The 15745-nt window shown below is 42.0% G+C and overlaps 1 protein-coding gene across 5 annotated transcripts in view; it reads left to right on the forward strand.

The window, feature by feature from the left end:
* Positions 1-780: 780 nt before the first annotated feature.
* Positions 781-15745, forward strand: part of crebbpa (CREB binding protein a) — a 51151-nt gene continuing 36186 nt past the window's right edge. For 4 of the 5 annotated variants that reach the window (XM_035175022.2, XM_035175030.2, XM_035175038.2 and 1 more), the window contains exon 1: positions 781-1716. In XM_035175022.2, the coding sequence (XP_035030913.2) occupies positions 1629-1716 (88 nt within the window). In that variant the 5' untranslated portion in view covers positions 781-1628. The remainder of the gene's footprint in view (positions 1717-15745) is intronic. The other variant, XM_035175054.2, reaches the window with a different exon arrangement.

Below are 15745 nucleotides of genomic sequence, written 5' to 3' on the forward strand. Positions count from 1 at the left end.
CAGTAGGAGGGAAACAAATCTCAAAGCAGAAGGTCTTTGAGTGGATTGTGAAGTATAAAGTGAGGATGGGTTTATGTCAAAGCCCGATAATCGGACTGAATTTCCAGGAAATGTCAGGAGGGGTGGATCGTTTTTTTGACCAGTGAATGACGAAAAATATGGCCTAGATAGTGTGTAGATAGTAGAAGCAGAGTAAAAGAAAGATGAGCGTAGACATTTAAAAATAACACAGATCAGTAAAATGTGATAAAAAAAAATGGAAACCTGACTTTTGTGTATCTTGTTGTACACATCTGCAGGGAGTAGTGACATAGCCTAATATACTACTGCATCTGCAGTAGTAATTATCATTACAGTAAATAATACTAATCTCACTACCATTACTACTAATAATACACTTATCATTTTAGGTAGGTTAACTTTTATAATTTTTCTAATTAAAAACAAGCCTCTACTACCATCATTCACTTGCCACAACTGTATTGAATTTAATATAATTTAATGTTATAACTAATTTTTCTATTTACAACATATAGTCCAGTGCAAAATTAATCCACAATTTACATGCATTTGTATGTATTTAAAACTTAGTATTTCATTTGTAATATTTAATTTTGGAATGTGTTATTTATGTATTTTAACTGTAAAGTAATAATTAATTTGTGGAAACGTATCAGGTCAGATCTGCTGCGGTGCTGTAGCGCCCCCAGCGGCTGGCCGCAGCGGTGTTCTCACGTAGGGCGTGATTGCGCGGCCCCTCCCCCTCCACCGTTGATCTGGAAAAGAAAAAAAACTTTTTTGTATCGAAGGAATCAACAGCCGCCATCTTGTCGTGGCTCGGAATTAGGATTTCTGTCCAACACTGGTTTTTACCTAGAAACCGAGCGTCCTTTCTGCGCTATGAGAGCGTCCTTCACCGGAAAACGGAATCTTAACGTCGCCTCGGAGACATTTTGAGAGAAAAAACGGGAACTGGATCGGTGGTCGTCGGGCAGAAAAGCTCCGTATATGTGATTTCCCCGTCAGAGTGCGGCGATTCAGCCCCTGTCGCCGTCCGGGAGCAGCATTGTTTACCAGGACAAGCGGAGACCGGGTCGTGGCTTTCGAGGGGATTTGCAAGAAGACGACATTTTTATGCAGTCGTGCATTTTTGCGGAGCTTCGCGCGATTTTTGCACGAAGAAATTTGACGTCACGCAAAATGGGCACTTTGAACCTCTAGAAATTGCGACTTTCCCCCCGGAGCGCTGAAATCCACCAGATGTTATCGCATCGTCACTGTGAAGTCGGCTCTTTACATGGGGGATATTTTATTCTGCGGTATATAACGATGATAATGTGGGTGTTGGGTGTTGGATTATCATGGGGTGAATGGCGTTGGCGAAGCGGGGCGCTATTGCATCTCTTTTGAAAGGCACTGACTCTCGCGGCGAGGAGTAGCTAACGCTAACAGTTAACTTAGCTGGTAGCGGGCAGTTAGCAAGCTACTTGCCAGTTAGTTAACGTTAGCAGGCTGCCAGCTTGCTAATGTGCTAACTGGGGAGGTTCGTGTCGATAGAACAACTTCCCTGTCACAAGGACAACACAACTATATCAGCTTTGAACCTGCGGCCGGACAAGCGAGCGACTATGGCTGAAAACCTGCTGGACGTCGGACCTCCCAACTCCAAGCGGCCGAAGCTGAATTCACCTGCCCTGTCAGCGTCTGATGGACAAGGTAAAGGCCTCGACACCGTCTGCTCGTGCAAACACACGTTCACATTCACACGCACACGCCACTCCCGGTTGATCTGTACTTCATGAATTCACAGGCCAGCCTCGCCGCACACTGTAAAGTTAGCAGGGCAGCTAAGTGTGCTGAGCTGTAGTAGTTACTGTCGTTTCACTGCGTTTGCTGCAGTGTTGTGGTTTGCTTCTGTGGAGCGTGCGATGGCCAGGACCTACCCTGTGCGTGCCAATTGATTGAGTTAATTTCCCTCGCTGTAATGCGGGTTTAATAACAGTTATTATATTATTATACTTCCATTAACTAACACGCAATTCAGTTTAACAAAACCAACCAAACGACAGTAGTATAAAACACCACCTCTGAAAAGTTGGATTTCTTGCTCCACACTGCCGTATATTTATTTATTTTAAGGTGTATCTCACCGACAAATGAGAATACGTATGTATTAGCTAGCAGCATAGTACATTTTGCCAACACTGAGTGGGAAGTTGGTGTGTGCGAGACAATCGTCCGGCTCAGATGGAGCTGCATAGCAACACCGTGGCGTGCTTCATGCATAACTGCAGGTAACGACGACACGATGGAGACACGGTGATGTCCTGGACTCTGATCGTCTCCCATTCCCAAACAATGCACAGTTGGGCTTAAACATCACACCACTTCTAAAACCAAATGCCACTGCAGTTCATTGCATACTGTGCATCTGACAACTGCATCTAATATAGATAATCATAGTTCCAGGCTGCCCCTGTTTAAGTGGATTCATTAATTAGACAAGGGGTTACATTTTATTTATGCGTTCAGTGCTTAGGTCTGTCTAGTTTGTTGATCTCACCTTAGTTGCCTGCAAGAGGGGGGCTGGTTGCTAACAGTGTTTGATACTGGTGCTAAGTACCAAGTGTATAAACATTTATTAACTCAAACTCAGGCATTTCCATGGCCCCAGCAGCCCTAGGATATGAAGCCACACACCCAAGTGGATGTCACTCTGCTGCTTTTGATTGTACAGTAAATATTTCAGTGGCTGAAGGTTCTTAAGAGACGTGTGTATTTCTAGAACACATGCATTTCTGATGTTAAGACAAACCCTGTCTTATTTAGTACTGTTGTTGAATATTAACATCTTGAAGTATATGAAGAGTATAACCCCGTATGCAGTCATACTTTATCAAAGGTTCCTGCCTCTCCTGATGTGGTTGGTTTTGGGGAAAAATATGTACTCTAACTTTTTTTTTAAAACTTATCTTCAGACATTTCTTTTTCTGATATGATGATATGTTATTCTGTGACATGTATTTCTTGGCTGCCTTACAGATGATTCTCTGATTTATTTCTGAGTTAAAGAAGTTGTTAGGAATTTATTTTCTCTGCGGCAGCAAAATCTTTATCAGCAGCCAACTCCTGTATGCTAGACTGTGTACTAGACTCTGTTGGGACTCATTTAGCAGACATACTTTAGACAGATGGGTGGGATCTTTTGCTTATTAAATTAAGACATAAGAATCTCGTCATACAACACTGTTACCTCTGCACCAGTTGATGTTTTTGATATTAGAATGAACTTAAGGCAACTTTAACCAATTCATGCTTCTGTGTCGAAGCTACGCCGTAGCCTATGTGGAAGATACTCAACACCAGCATAGAAACCGTACCGCCAAAAGCATTTCGGCGGTGTAATTGCAGCATGACTCACACACACTTATGCAAAACTATGAATGCTCGGCCCCGTGCAGAGGCTACATGCGTACTTACGGTGTAGCTTCGACGCAGATGCATGAATTTGGCTTTAGTCTCCAGTCCTTGAGTGAGTCCAACTGGAGTCCCCATTACCTTAATCAGAGTCTTGAGCTATCAAGTCTGAATGTGAATTAAGATCAGCAAAGGTTTGGCGTTTCTTTAGGTATTTTAGCTCTAAAAAGTCAGAATCCTTGTGTCAAACGCCCGAGTCTGAATGCAGTCAGTGCTTGAGTTTTGAATCCAAGTCCTAGTCATCAATGCTAAAACACTGATTAAAGCTCAACACTGCAAAAAAAAATAGGGCCATCATTATTCATTCACTATTAAGTATGTTTTAGAATCATCAGCTGCTTTCAGACATGCACTGGACAGGGCCTACGTATTTCTCCGGAGGAGGTGTATGTGTGAACGCAAATGTCTGAGTGAGACAGTCCAGAGTTTCTGCAGACTTAAATCCACCTGACCTCCTGGTATAAAGTCCGTAGAAATCCAGGAGAGGTCCATGAGCGAGCAGTGGATTTCCCGCTGGATTCACCGCGGGTTGATGACGCTTAACACGCGACAGACACAAAAAGAAAACAAATATCTCCCGGTGAAATAGTGGTGACACACGTGTAGAAGACACTGATGAAGATGTCAAGAAGGTTTGTGTTGATAATAGCTGACGTCCGGGTGCTGTAAACAAAATCACATGATCCCCACAGCGGAGGTAATATGTCACTTCCTCTCTCTGTCTCCTGCACTGGCTGCTCCACCTCAAGCCTGAATAATACAGAGGATTTGTTGCTGTTGTGAACGCGTCTGTACAGAAAACCTTCCACTGTGTTGTGCATATGTGAAAAGCAGACTCTGGGTAAACTTAGTAGCCAATTCTCCAGATTTTAACCCACGGCTATATACTATTTTATGTATATGAGTAGATTAAGTAATATATTTGTAGTTAATGGTTTTATTCAGTATCATATATTTCAAATGGCATGTGTTGTTTTTTGAATTAATTTCTGTCTAGTTTGGAAGAAAAATAATTCACTGGACAGCCTTTCAACAACAAGTCACATCAACAATGAATTACAACGCCCGTCACACATTGCAAAGGCACCACATGTCTGCAGTAATCAATCATTAAACTTGCCCCGCCTCATCTATAGCTTTTGCCAGAAGCTGTTGGGACTTAACAGACCCCATGGGACAGCACTGGGCAACACCACCATCAGCCATAAATTACTGCAGATAAAGAGTTGGCATTCACTCTGATGACTGTCATGCCTGGAGCTTTGTGCGCAGCACCCCTTGGCCCTGACCTTTGGCCGTTGCCTTTTGCCGTAGAGCCTGGTTTGAGTTGTGTGTCCCATTTTGGAGTGTAATATAGCACATTGTAGAGTGTTTTGTGGTTGGTGTACTTATGTGAGAGTGGTAGAGATACCGTCTGCCTTTAGGGCCTGTTATGTTTTTATGTATTCAGGGTTTGTGTTTTGGGGAGGTTCCTATTAATTGTTGTGGCAGAGGGTAAACACGTGCCATCTGTCACCCCTCAGGGTCCCTCAACTCCCTTTTGCTTCCCCCTGTTCATATGTAGCGCAACTCATTGGAACTTGGGGCAATGTCTGTTGTTAAAATTAATTAATAGTCTGTAAATGGCTGATTGTCTTTAGCCAGTAGAGCTTTCTTTCTCTGGTTAAATCAGGGGTTATGTGGGTAGGATGAGTTTTAGGGTCCTTTATGTTGATCAGGGTTCTTTATGTAGATCAAAACTGCAAGTGTAACAAATCATATCTTCAATTGAATATTTAATGTATGACTTTTAGATCTCAATTCAACTCCATGTGCCATTCAGGGCCATGTCAGTAACACCGTACTTCCACCGCCAACACCCGAATGTTAAATTTCCACTGCGTAAATGGCACTTTTAATGCCTAGCAGGCAGACAGTGAGCTCATGACGCAGCCGCTAATGGAGCCATTTATGCTACGGCATGTGAGCAATCAGAAAAATCAAGAGGGAGCAGACGAGGGGAGATGGTGGGCAGTGTGTCACCATCCACAAACCCTTTCTATGCAAGTTGTTCATCACAGCGTCTCATCTTTTTTTAACTAGTTTAGTTTGTTGCATGGGGTATTTGGTAATTTAAGGTCATCTCTTTCAGTGCCACTTTTGTCTGAGTGTGTGTTTAAGCTTATTTTCTATGAGTTTGTTCTGTCTGTTTCCATTAGCCATCTTTGCTACTGGGGCTGGGGCGACGCGTCCATGTAATCGACGTCATCAATTATGTAAATGCATTGTCTCGCAGAATGTGCGTCGATGTGTCGTATGGAAGGTAGGTGAGCACAGTCAAAGCATGGATTCACCTGAAGAGCAACCTGAAGATCATCTAGCATAGGTCCCCAATAGTCGGACCGCGGTCTGGACTGGACCCAGAAGCCGCTCTACACGGACCATGACGCTGTTATTAGATTGTGATGGAGCGTTTCTATTTTAACCTTGCACTTTTTCTCGCACTTACGGTAGACTTATTTTAACCTGCGCAGCTTTTTCCGTCTTTACGGTAGTAAATCCTGGCAGCGCAGGTAGCGTTCACTTCTCTCACTGAACAAGAAACAAAGAGAAAAGGCGTTAAAGCTGTTTAGATGTATGTTTGTTGAGATTGTTTATATGTGAAATGTAGTTATATATTAAGAAGAAAGAAGAAAAGGGGAAACTCGCATGTCAATATGTGTACTACTAATTGGTGATTACTGAGGCATATAGCCTGGTGAGAATGGGTATCATGAAATAAATTCGGTTTTCAAGAAGTTCATATGGATATACAATATTCTCTCTCTGCACCTTGCGCTGACTTGCAGACGCACACAGAGACACCAAATACACAGAGAGATACACACAGACTCAGCTGGCCTGTCTGACCCGCTACAGTTAAAATGTAGATTTGTTTGAAATGACCGCCACACAATCTCCGACTGGGTAAAAACTTTATTTGTAAATGTATGCAATCTATGGAGAACTGGAGAAGATGGAGGGGCGCACTTGGCCTGGTTGGCTGTGCGCAGCATGAATGACAGAGAGGAGCCGCAAATTACTGTTTTATGATCAAAACATGGATAAGACCCTAAATGAATCACTACAACCACATTATTAAAACAGCATTTGTATAGAAATGATTATGTCCCAAGCTTTTTGATCCATATAATTGGATGACTACTATATTCGGTTTCCAAGTACAGGAAATGTGTCGTGAGGCGAATGCGGCACGGAATTTGACAGACGCCGCCGCCTCGCAATTCTCTATGCAGGAAAAACCATGTAAAAAGGTGATGTATCAATGTTGTGTTCACAACTTGTTGCATCTGAGCCCTGAGTGGAAATAACCACTATATATTACAGGTTTAAATCTGAGTTAGTTAGAAAAGTAAGAGGCAACTGTTCCACCAAAGAGAGTTTGCATGGGGGGGTCTGTTGAGGTGGGCGTGGCAGCACATACGGTTTGTGGTCATAAATCACACTCAGAATGTGAGGGAACTTGTATCGCCTGCACATATTTTAACTATCTGAAAGTTCAGGATTAATAAATTCAGAGACATCTGTGATATCCCCAATCTATAAAAGTTAGAATAATTATATATTTAAAATGATTAAAAGAGGCTCTCTGTTGAAAGGTAAATATTATACAGTGTTAATCATATCTAGGGTTGCAAAATTCCGGGAATATTCAAAGTTGGAAACTTTCCATGAGAATTAACGGGAATATACGGGAATAAACTGGAAATTTTGTGGGTAATTTATACTAACTGTATTTACCTTGTCATATACAGACATAAATATAAACATTTTGTTTTGTCATAAGCTGATTTGAGCCCTGAGGAAACTTTGGGCACTTGACTATATGCTTCTGCATCTTTGTGGCATTCTTAACATAGGTCTTTGCACAGTATTTGCAAATGTACACAGCCTTTCCTTCTACATTGGCTGGGGTGAAATGTCTCCACACATGAGATAGTGCACGTGGCATTGTTCTGTAGAATAAGATGAGAAAAAAACTTGTAAAAAACACTAATGCAGTAGTTAGCTAAACAATTGGAATCGTCTTTAAAAATATTTTACAATTGATGGATAAATGAATAGAAATAGGCTAGATGAACAATCCTCAATCAGCATGCTAATATATTTTCCCCAGTAATATCATCAAAACTTCCCTGACTAGTCCTTGGGCTAATGCAGTAGTGTGGCCTCAATAGCCCTGCTGTAGTGTGCAGGATACTGGGAATTATCTGTGCATGTGATGGAAGAATGCACTGCACATGTGATGGAGAAATGCACAGTGCAGGGTTGAAATTCAACGTGCAGCGTGTGCTGCATTCCATACATCTTTAAAATAGAGTTTTGAATGACGTTTTTATTGCTCAGCGTTTAATTTGCGGTAATTTTTTTTTTTCAAAATTCCCAAAATTCCCGAGCTTAACTTCCCATGGAAAGTTTCCGGAAATTTACCGGAAATTTTCCGCCCCTTTGCAACCCGAATCATATCACACGCATACGTGTAATAAACCAGAGTGGTGAGACTTGTGTTTGTATTAGGATGGATCCGTCATGTGTATAATGCTGGAATCAGTTCAGCACAAAGATCCATGATCACACATCTATAGAATCTATATCAGTTTGTGAGTCAGTCATCATTATGGGACAGGGAATCGTTGTAATCTCTAAACACTTGTTTCCTCCAAATCCTTCCATTCGCGCACTCCTCTAGTGCCAGTGCATCCATCACGCAGCATTACGCACGAGTGTCACCGCAGTATTTATATATTTAGAGCAATCGGACCGATTACTTCACACATCAGTGGATCCTAACCTCCACTCTGGGATATTATTTGGAAAGTGAATAGTTTTTCTTTATTTTCTGTGCGCTCTGTGCGCCTGATGGCACAGTCACGTTCACTGCAGAGATTTAACACACACTTGTACTTGATGATACATGCACATTGTTATGAACTATTAAAAACTAAATGACTCTGCAACTCCGCTGTTAAATGGTATCTGAACGTAATTTACGCTAAGTTGTTTATATATTTTTTAATTGAAGGTTCTTATGGAACTGTTTTGTCGCGTGAGCACAAAACGCTGTTGGTTTTAATGTTAATGATGAAGTAGATCAATAATCTGCTTCAGTTCACCACCTCACGGGTCACAGTTAGCGCCCAAGTGCGCACATTCTCTTGTCAAGTTTGTTTGTATAAATTCCAAGGTTTGCGTGGGAAGTGGCATACGTATCTTTCAGGCCCTGTTTTGTGTGTACGCAACGGTTATAAATGAGGCCCCTGGTGTTTAGTTTAGTACATAATACGACTTGTATTGAAGGAAACACAGTAGATCTACCAGCAGCTCCGCCACCAGTAGCCGACATGCGGTCAGTGCGAACAACAGACAACCAACACAGCTGGTCTGTGGCGCAAACCGCAGCTAGTCATTCCAGAGTGGGGATCGACAATGAAGACTGTCGCGATTAACCAGTCGATCGCGATCGTAGGGTTGGCGACCACTGCTTTACGCTGTCTTTAGTTCGTTTTTTCTCAGCACTTAATAAAACAGCACATTTCTATATTTTGTAAAATTTGTATTTAAAAAGCATAAAACCAAAGCATTTATCAGTAAGTGGTGAGTAGATAATGAGTGAATTTTCATTTCTGGGTGAACTATCCCTTCAAATTATACATGCATATGCTGCATCCGGTTTTATTGGGTTAAATGGGCATACCCACTCAATGTGTCCAATCCATGGAGCCTCATAGTATTGTTATAAATGCAAAGAACAGATTACCTAACCCACATTATATTGCTTTCTGTCTTGTCCTACTGTAAGTGAAAAGCTGCCAGCAGCCATGCTGCACCTGTCCCTTCAGGCAGGGAGCTAAGACAAGAGGCAAAATGACAGACAGCCCCAGTCTGGACCTCTGCTGGGTATTTATAACCACTAACTCTCAGGCAGGACCTACAGGGGATATGGCAGTAAAAAGTAGAGATCATGGCAATCAGTCAGTTAAGAAAGGGGGATAATTAAGTAAAAGATCGTCAGAAGGAAGGAATAATCGTAAGCAAATGTAAACAGCACATTTCTATATTTTGTAAAGTTTGTATTTAAAAAGCATAAAACCAAAGCATTTATCAGTAAGTGGTGCGCCTACATTTTGTGCTGGTGTTCCTGAAACCAGTGCTTCTAGTAGTGTTGTACAAATTCAAATACTTTTACTTACTTTTTTGTAGTCAAATAATTCTCAGAAAACAATATTAGTTATGAAAATAATATTTATATTTTTCTATCTTCTGTGCTGCTACAGTGTAGAAGGAGCAGCACAGTTTCTAATGTTTGGGCTCCTGCATAGAGGTGGACGACTCTGCATCAATACAGTGACAGAATATAATCATGTTTTCTGCTAGCTTCATTGTTTTAGTGGTTTTCCACAGCTGAATAATTATAACCAGCACGGCTCCAGGATCAGGACAGTCGCTCATTAAAGGTCCGGTTGTCCTGTGTCAGTCTCTGTCTGAGTCTGCTTCCTCCTCATTCCCCCGCTGACCTGCGCTCACTTTACACTTTAACAATAAACACCATTCCTGATCACAGGTTATTAGATGGACAGTAATGATGTTAACTTTGTTTGTTTGATTCGCTCCAGAGTTTGAGAGACATGTTTAAAATTCTACACGAGACGTAACGTGACTCGCACAGTCAGGACATCAGGGTTAAAGCGACCGGAATGATCTGGAGTCATGATCCGACATCATCGATTAATAACTGTTTTAGAATATAGGACTAGATGGTGAATATCCCATGTGAATATCAGCTCGTGTGTGTGAGGAGGGACAGAGGTGAGCAGACACAGACTCACGCACACAGGCACACACACACTCCTGCAGACAGAAGTTCCTCCGGCAGATTATGACGCAGCACAGTGTTTTAACTTCTTTGTTGCAGAAGAAGCCACGCCCCGTTTATCCATGAACATAAATATGAATTCAGTAGGTTTTTCTAAAGATTAGTTCTAAATGTGATGATTAGAAAACAGCGGAGCAATGCGCCTCAGTGCAGTGGTGCTGATTTAAGATAAGATAAAACTTTATTGATCCACACACAGGGGAAATTCAGTTGTTCCTGCAGCACGCAGGTCAGAATGATGTAGACAAGAGAATAAAAAAATATAAAAAGGCAAGAGAATAAAAAATGTAATACAAAAAATGCTGAGTATGTACATTATAAACACCTTTTCACTTTAGTAGCATAAGCAAAAACATTTGTTCATGAGAAGAACATTGTACATAAACACAAATGTGCAACAAATTTAGTTGCTGGTTATTTCATTTACACACGATATATATCGCTATCGACTGATATGGGTAAAAATATTGTGATATGATTTTTTCCCATTACCCCAGCCCTACCTCTACCTTTATCAAGTAGTCATAATCTTTCTTTCTGTAGTTGGTAGATCATCAACAGTCAAAGTCTAGCTTCGCTTGAAGTCAGAAGGTTCGGGTAAAGTAGCAACTTCAGGCCTAAAAGCAGTAGTTGGGATGTTTTGTTATGTAAATCCTTTATTAGGGCCCGAGCACCTCCGGTGGAAGGCCCTATTGTATTTCGAAGGATTTGTATTTCCCTTTTGGGGCTTTTTCAGGGCCTAGACATGCTCAAATTGTTACCAAAGTTTGCAGAGAATTCAAAACCCCAAAAAGTAATTGTATTCTGGAGTAATTTGAAATGGGCGTGGAAAAATGGCTCAACAGCGCCATCTAAGGAAAAGCCCCTCAGTTAGCTGTCACTGATCTTCACAAAAATCGTAGCCCAGGTGTATCATGACCAGACAAACAAAAAAGGTCCGAGGTGCAATTGGAAAAAAGCAACAGGAAGCCCGCCATTTTGACTTTAGTGGCCATATTGGCCATTTTCCACATTTTTACTTTGATGTACTTGTCCCAGGGCTTTCATCAGATAAACTTCATATGGAGACGCGTGTCATCACAACAAGATGGAGATAAAAACTACCTCAAAGATCGATTTTTCGTCACACGGTGTGACCGTGGCGTGGCGTCAAAGTTTGATTCTGTATCTCAGACATATTTGGTCCAATCGAGTCCAAACTACACATGTAAGACAAGATTCCCAGCCTGATGAAATCTACACAGAAATTATGAATTGAAATCACAGCGCTCCCTGGTGGCAACAGGAAATGTCTTGTTTTTGGAACGTCTTACACTTGGAAGTATTCCTCCTCATCCACTGACCACAACCATGTCAAACTGTGTCAAATGGGTCTCAAGACATTGATAATGAAGGCATAAGATTACTGTGACTTTTCGTCAAACGCTATAATAGTGGCGTGGCGTCAAAGTTCATCAACTCGCCGTGACACACGAAATTGCTGTAACTTTGAGGTTCAACCTCCCTCAAACTACATTTGTGTAACAACAGCCCCCAGACATTCAGATGGTTTTAAGGAATGGGCTTGGCAAAATAACTGACTAGCGCCCCCTAAAGGGCAGCCCCGGCACTACGATTTGCCGACATCTACAAAAATCGATAGGGACATGTCTTTTCATAACAAACAAATAAGTCTCTTGGATAGATATGCTAGACCAAACAAGAAGCCCGCTATTTTGACTTTATTGGCCATTTTCCACATTTTTACTTTGACGAACTTGTCCCAGGGCTTTCATCAGATCAACTTCAACTTCTGGGAATGTCATCTCAACAAGATGGAGATATAAACTACCTTGGTTTATTTGATTTCATCACACGGTGTGACCGTGGCGTGGCATTAAAGTTTTATTACACGCCATCAAAACATGAGGTTCTGTATCTCAGACAGATTTGGTCCAATCGAGTCCAAACTAGACATGTAAGACAATAGTCCCGGCCTGATGACATCTACACAGAAATCATGACTTAAAATCACAGCACCACCTGCTGGCTACAGGAAGTGACATGTTTTATACTTTGATGAACTGCTCCTGGCTGCTTTACAATATACAGCTCAAATGAGCTGAGACAAGTCATAGGATCATGGTCAGAATTGTGACATTTCCTCAAACCGTGTAAACATTGAGGTGCGGCGAAGGTTCATCCTTCGCCAAAGGAGACGATGTTGTCATAACTCCACTGTGCATTGTCCTATCACCGCCAAACTTCTGTCAAATGATCAGAGTCCAAGCCTGAACAGCTCTGTGTCAATAATTCCTCAGTGTCATAGCGCCACCTACTGATAGCCATGAAACAGGAAGTACTTTGTAAATCCACTCTGCATTATCCAACCGGCCCCAAACTACTGACCTATGATCACAATCCTGACCTGACCAGCTCCATATATTAGTGTAGGGTCATAGCGCCACCTACTGATCAGTGTGAAAATGAAGTTGTTGAAACATTGTCCAATTGACACAAAATTGCTCACGCTACATCAGAGCCCCTACTTGAACAGATCTATTAGTCTGCATGTAATAATACTGATGGCGCCACCTACTGGCAACAGGAAATAAGCTTTGTTTTACCAACTATCATTAAATTTACATAAAATGTTCACAGTGTAATGTGCAATTGATAGCGTGGACCGTAATGAGCAATTAGCAGGCAAGGATCGACATCGCGTGACAGACGCAGGAAGTGAAGCGTTACTCCTTGCCGCAGTGCGCAAAACGCATGCAACGCAGAGACGTGCGCTTGGTCATTGATCGCTCTCTCCACTAACTGCAACAGGCTTCAAAATGCCTGTGCTTGGGCCCATTAGTGCTACAACGTAGCCCTAGTTTTCATTTGTGATCCTTTGTTTGTTTACTCTCCATACGTTAGATGTCAAAAGTTGTTGATTTCAATTAAACAGTGGAAAGTCTCCTAACACACAGCATCCTGCTGTTTCATTTAATGATCTTGTCAGTGTGTGTCATTAATGTTAAATGTCCCCCAATATCTTCTGACAAGGTGCGTTCAGGGACTGTCAGAAATGCTAACATCTGCTAGCTTAGCCACTTGGTGGACTTTTAGGCTTGGTGAATTTAAAACGCGGTGTAAATGAGCTTGTTTCGAGTCAAATATGAATGCCTGAGCTTGTGGACACTTGGATGACACCACACGAGAAGTATGGAGGCATGTTATGGTTTTTCTGTTTTATTACGTCTGAAGCTTTGGTCACTAGTTACTTCAATTGCAATGGATTTTGCTGCAACACTGTTTACCCCTGAGACTCCAGAATTGTTTTGTGGGCTCAAACACTTCACCCACCCCTCCATCAGCATAGTGGTGAGTAGATGAGTGAATTTTCATTTCTGGGTGAACTATCCCTTCAAATTATACATGCATATGCTGCATCCGGTTTTATTGGGTTAAATGGGCATACCCACTCAATGTGTCCAATCCATGGAGCCTCATAGTATTGTTATAAATGCAAAGAACAGATTACCTAACCCACATTATATTGCTTTCTGTCTTGTCCTACTGTAAGTGAAAAGCTGCCAGCAGCCATGCTGCACCTGTCCCTTCAGGCAGGGAGCTAAGACAAGAGGCAAAATGACAGACAGCCCCAGTCTGGACCTCTGCTGGGTATTTATAACCACTAACTCTCAGGCAGGACCTACAGGGGATATGGCAGTAAAAAGTAGAGATCATGGCAATCAGTCAGTTAAGAAAGGGGGATAATTAAGTAAAAGTTCGTCAGAAGGAAGGAATAATCGGAAGCAAATGTAACCAGTGAAATAGGGGTAAAAGAGCACTGAAAAAAAGAGTAGAGCTGTGCTCTAGCTGTGTCTCCCCTCCCCCTCTTCATGGTTGGGGCTCCCTTGACAGCATGTGGTGCTACCTAACCAAAACATTGCTTTGCATCATTTGTCTCCAGCCAAGAAGCCTGGGGGCAAGGTCCCACAGAGTGTGTATGTGTGTGCGTCCATTCAGAAATGAATGCAGGGCCAGACCACAGCACATGTGGTTGAACTGAATGCTGAGAGCATCCATGTGGCTGCTGACTAGTGAGGAGAGGCTGAGAGGCGTGAGAGAGGGAGATGACGGATGGTTCCTTCAGCCTTAAACAAGCATCTACAACATGGAGCACCTGCTTGCTGGATACCAGGGACAGACAGCGGGTAGCGTGGCAGATCTGGAAGGCTGTGTTTACTCAGGAAAGGCCCAGTGCCCTCATTAAAGACAGGATCCAGACTGAATCTCAATGAAGACATCCAGCAGCAGCAGATGGGACAGTGACTGCCTCCTTCCGTCTGCTCTGTACTACCTTCTACCATCCTATAGTATCAAGACCCATTTTATCATATGTTGATAAGTGAAAGGCTTGATTTGATTTAAAGATGTCTTAGATAAGTCACATTCCTCAGCTCTCACTACCTCCAGCTGTGCAGCTGCAGTGAATTGTTGCCTCTTTGAACCATGTTACTGCCAGCCACTACCATGCATGCTGATCATGGCCTCTGTTCTTTTTCTCGTGTTTTGTTTATTTCAAGGTAAGAATATGTTGTTTTTACAAGATAGCTTTGTCCAAGATTAATAAATTACTTCACTATAGGCTACAAGTTGGTTGGATGACAAGACAATTGTTTTAGCCTACCTAAGTCTTGGGAGGCAACCTAATGAAACATTTTGCGGGGGCAGACTGAAAGCAGCCGTACATTAAAGCAGCGCAAAGCATTGCGTTGTTGGGAGCATGTTTCTTTAGGTGTTGTTTAACACAGTTCACAGTAAGCCCAGTTTAAGTAACTGGTACATACGTTTTTTTTTAAGGTATACTACATTCCATGTCACAATAGTTTTATTTTGCTTCAGAACAGCTGTGGGCCTCACAGTAGAATTATTGGCCACTAACAGATCTCGTTAGTTGATATCACCTTGTTTTCAGGCAAAATGTTATGCAGGTTTAACGTTTTTTACTGGATGATCTTGCTAATTTATGTGTTGGTTCTGAAACTGCTTGGCACCACCACTCAAATCAACATGGTTTACATGTGACCCACTAATTCTGGGGGCAAATGTTAATTCATGTCAAGGAATGAGGATTAAAAAGTTACCTACACAGCAAACTCCCATTCTAATAGTTATAGTGTTGTCAATCTCTGAGTTCATGAGCTATGGCCTGACAACTAATTAGCCTCTGGAAGCAAAGACCAATGTTTCGTGGCTACCAGTGTTGATCCGGGCCAAGACTTTGTCTTCCGTTCAGTGTAAACTGTTTACAGTCACTAGTTTATTTTATTATACGAGCCGAACGTTTATCCATCCAAAAAACATTTGGGGCTAATCTTC

The sequence above is a fragment of the Hippoglossus stenolepis genome, chromosome 2, assembly GCF_022539355.2.
Source record: "Hippoglossus stenolepis isolate QCI-W04-F060 chromosome 2, HSTE1.2, whole genome shotgun sequence".
In the NCBI taxonomy this organism is placed as follows: domain Eukaryota; kingdom Metazoa; phylum Chordata; class Actinopteri; order Pleuronectiformes; family Pleuronectidae; genus Hippoglossus; species Hippoglossus stenolepis.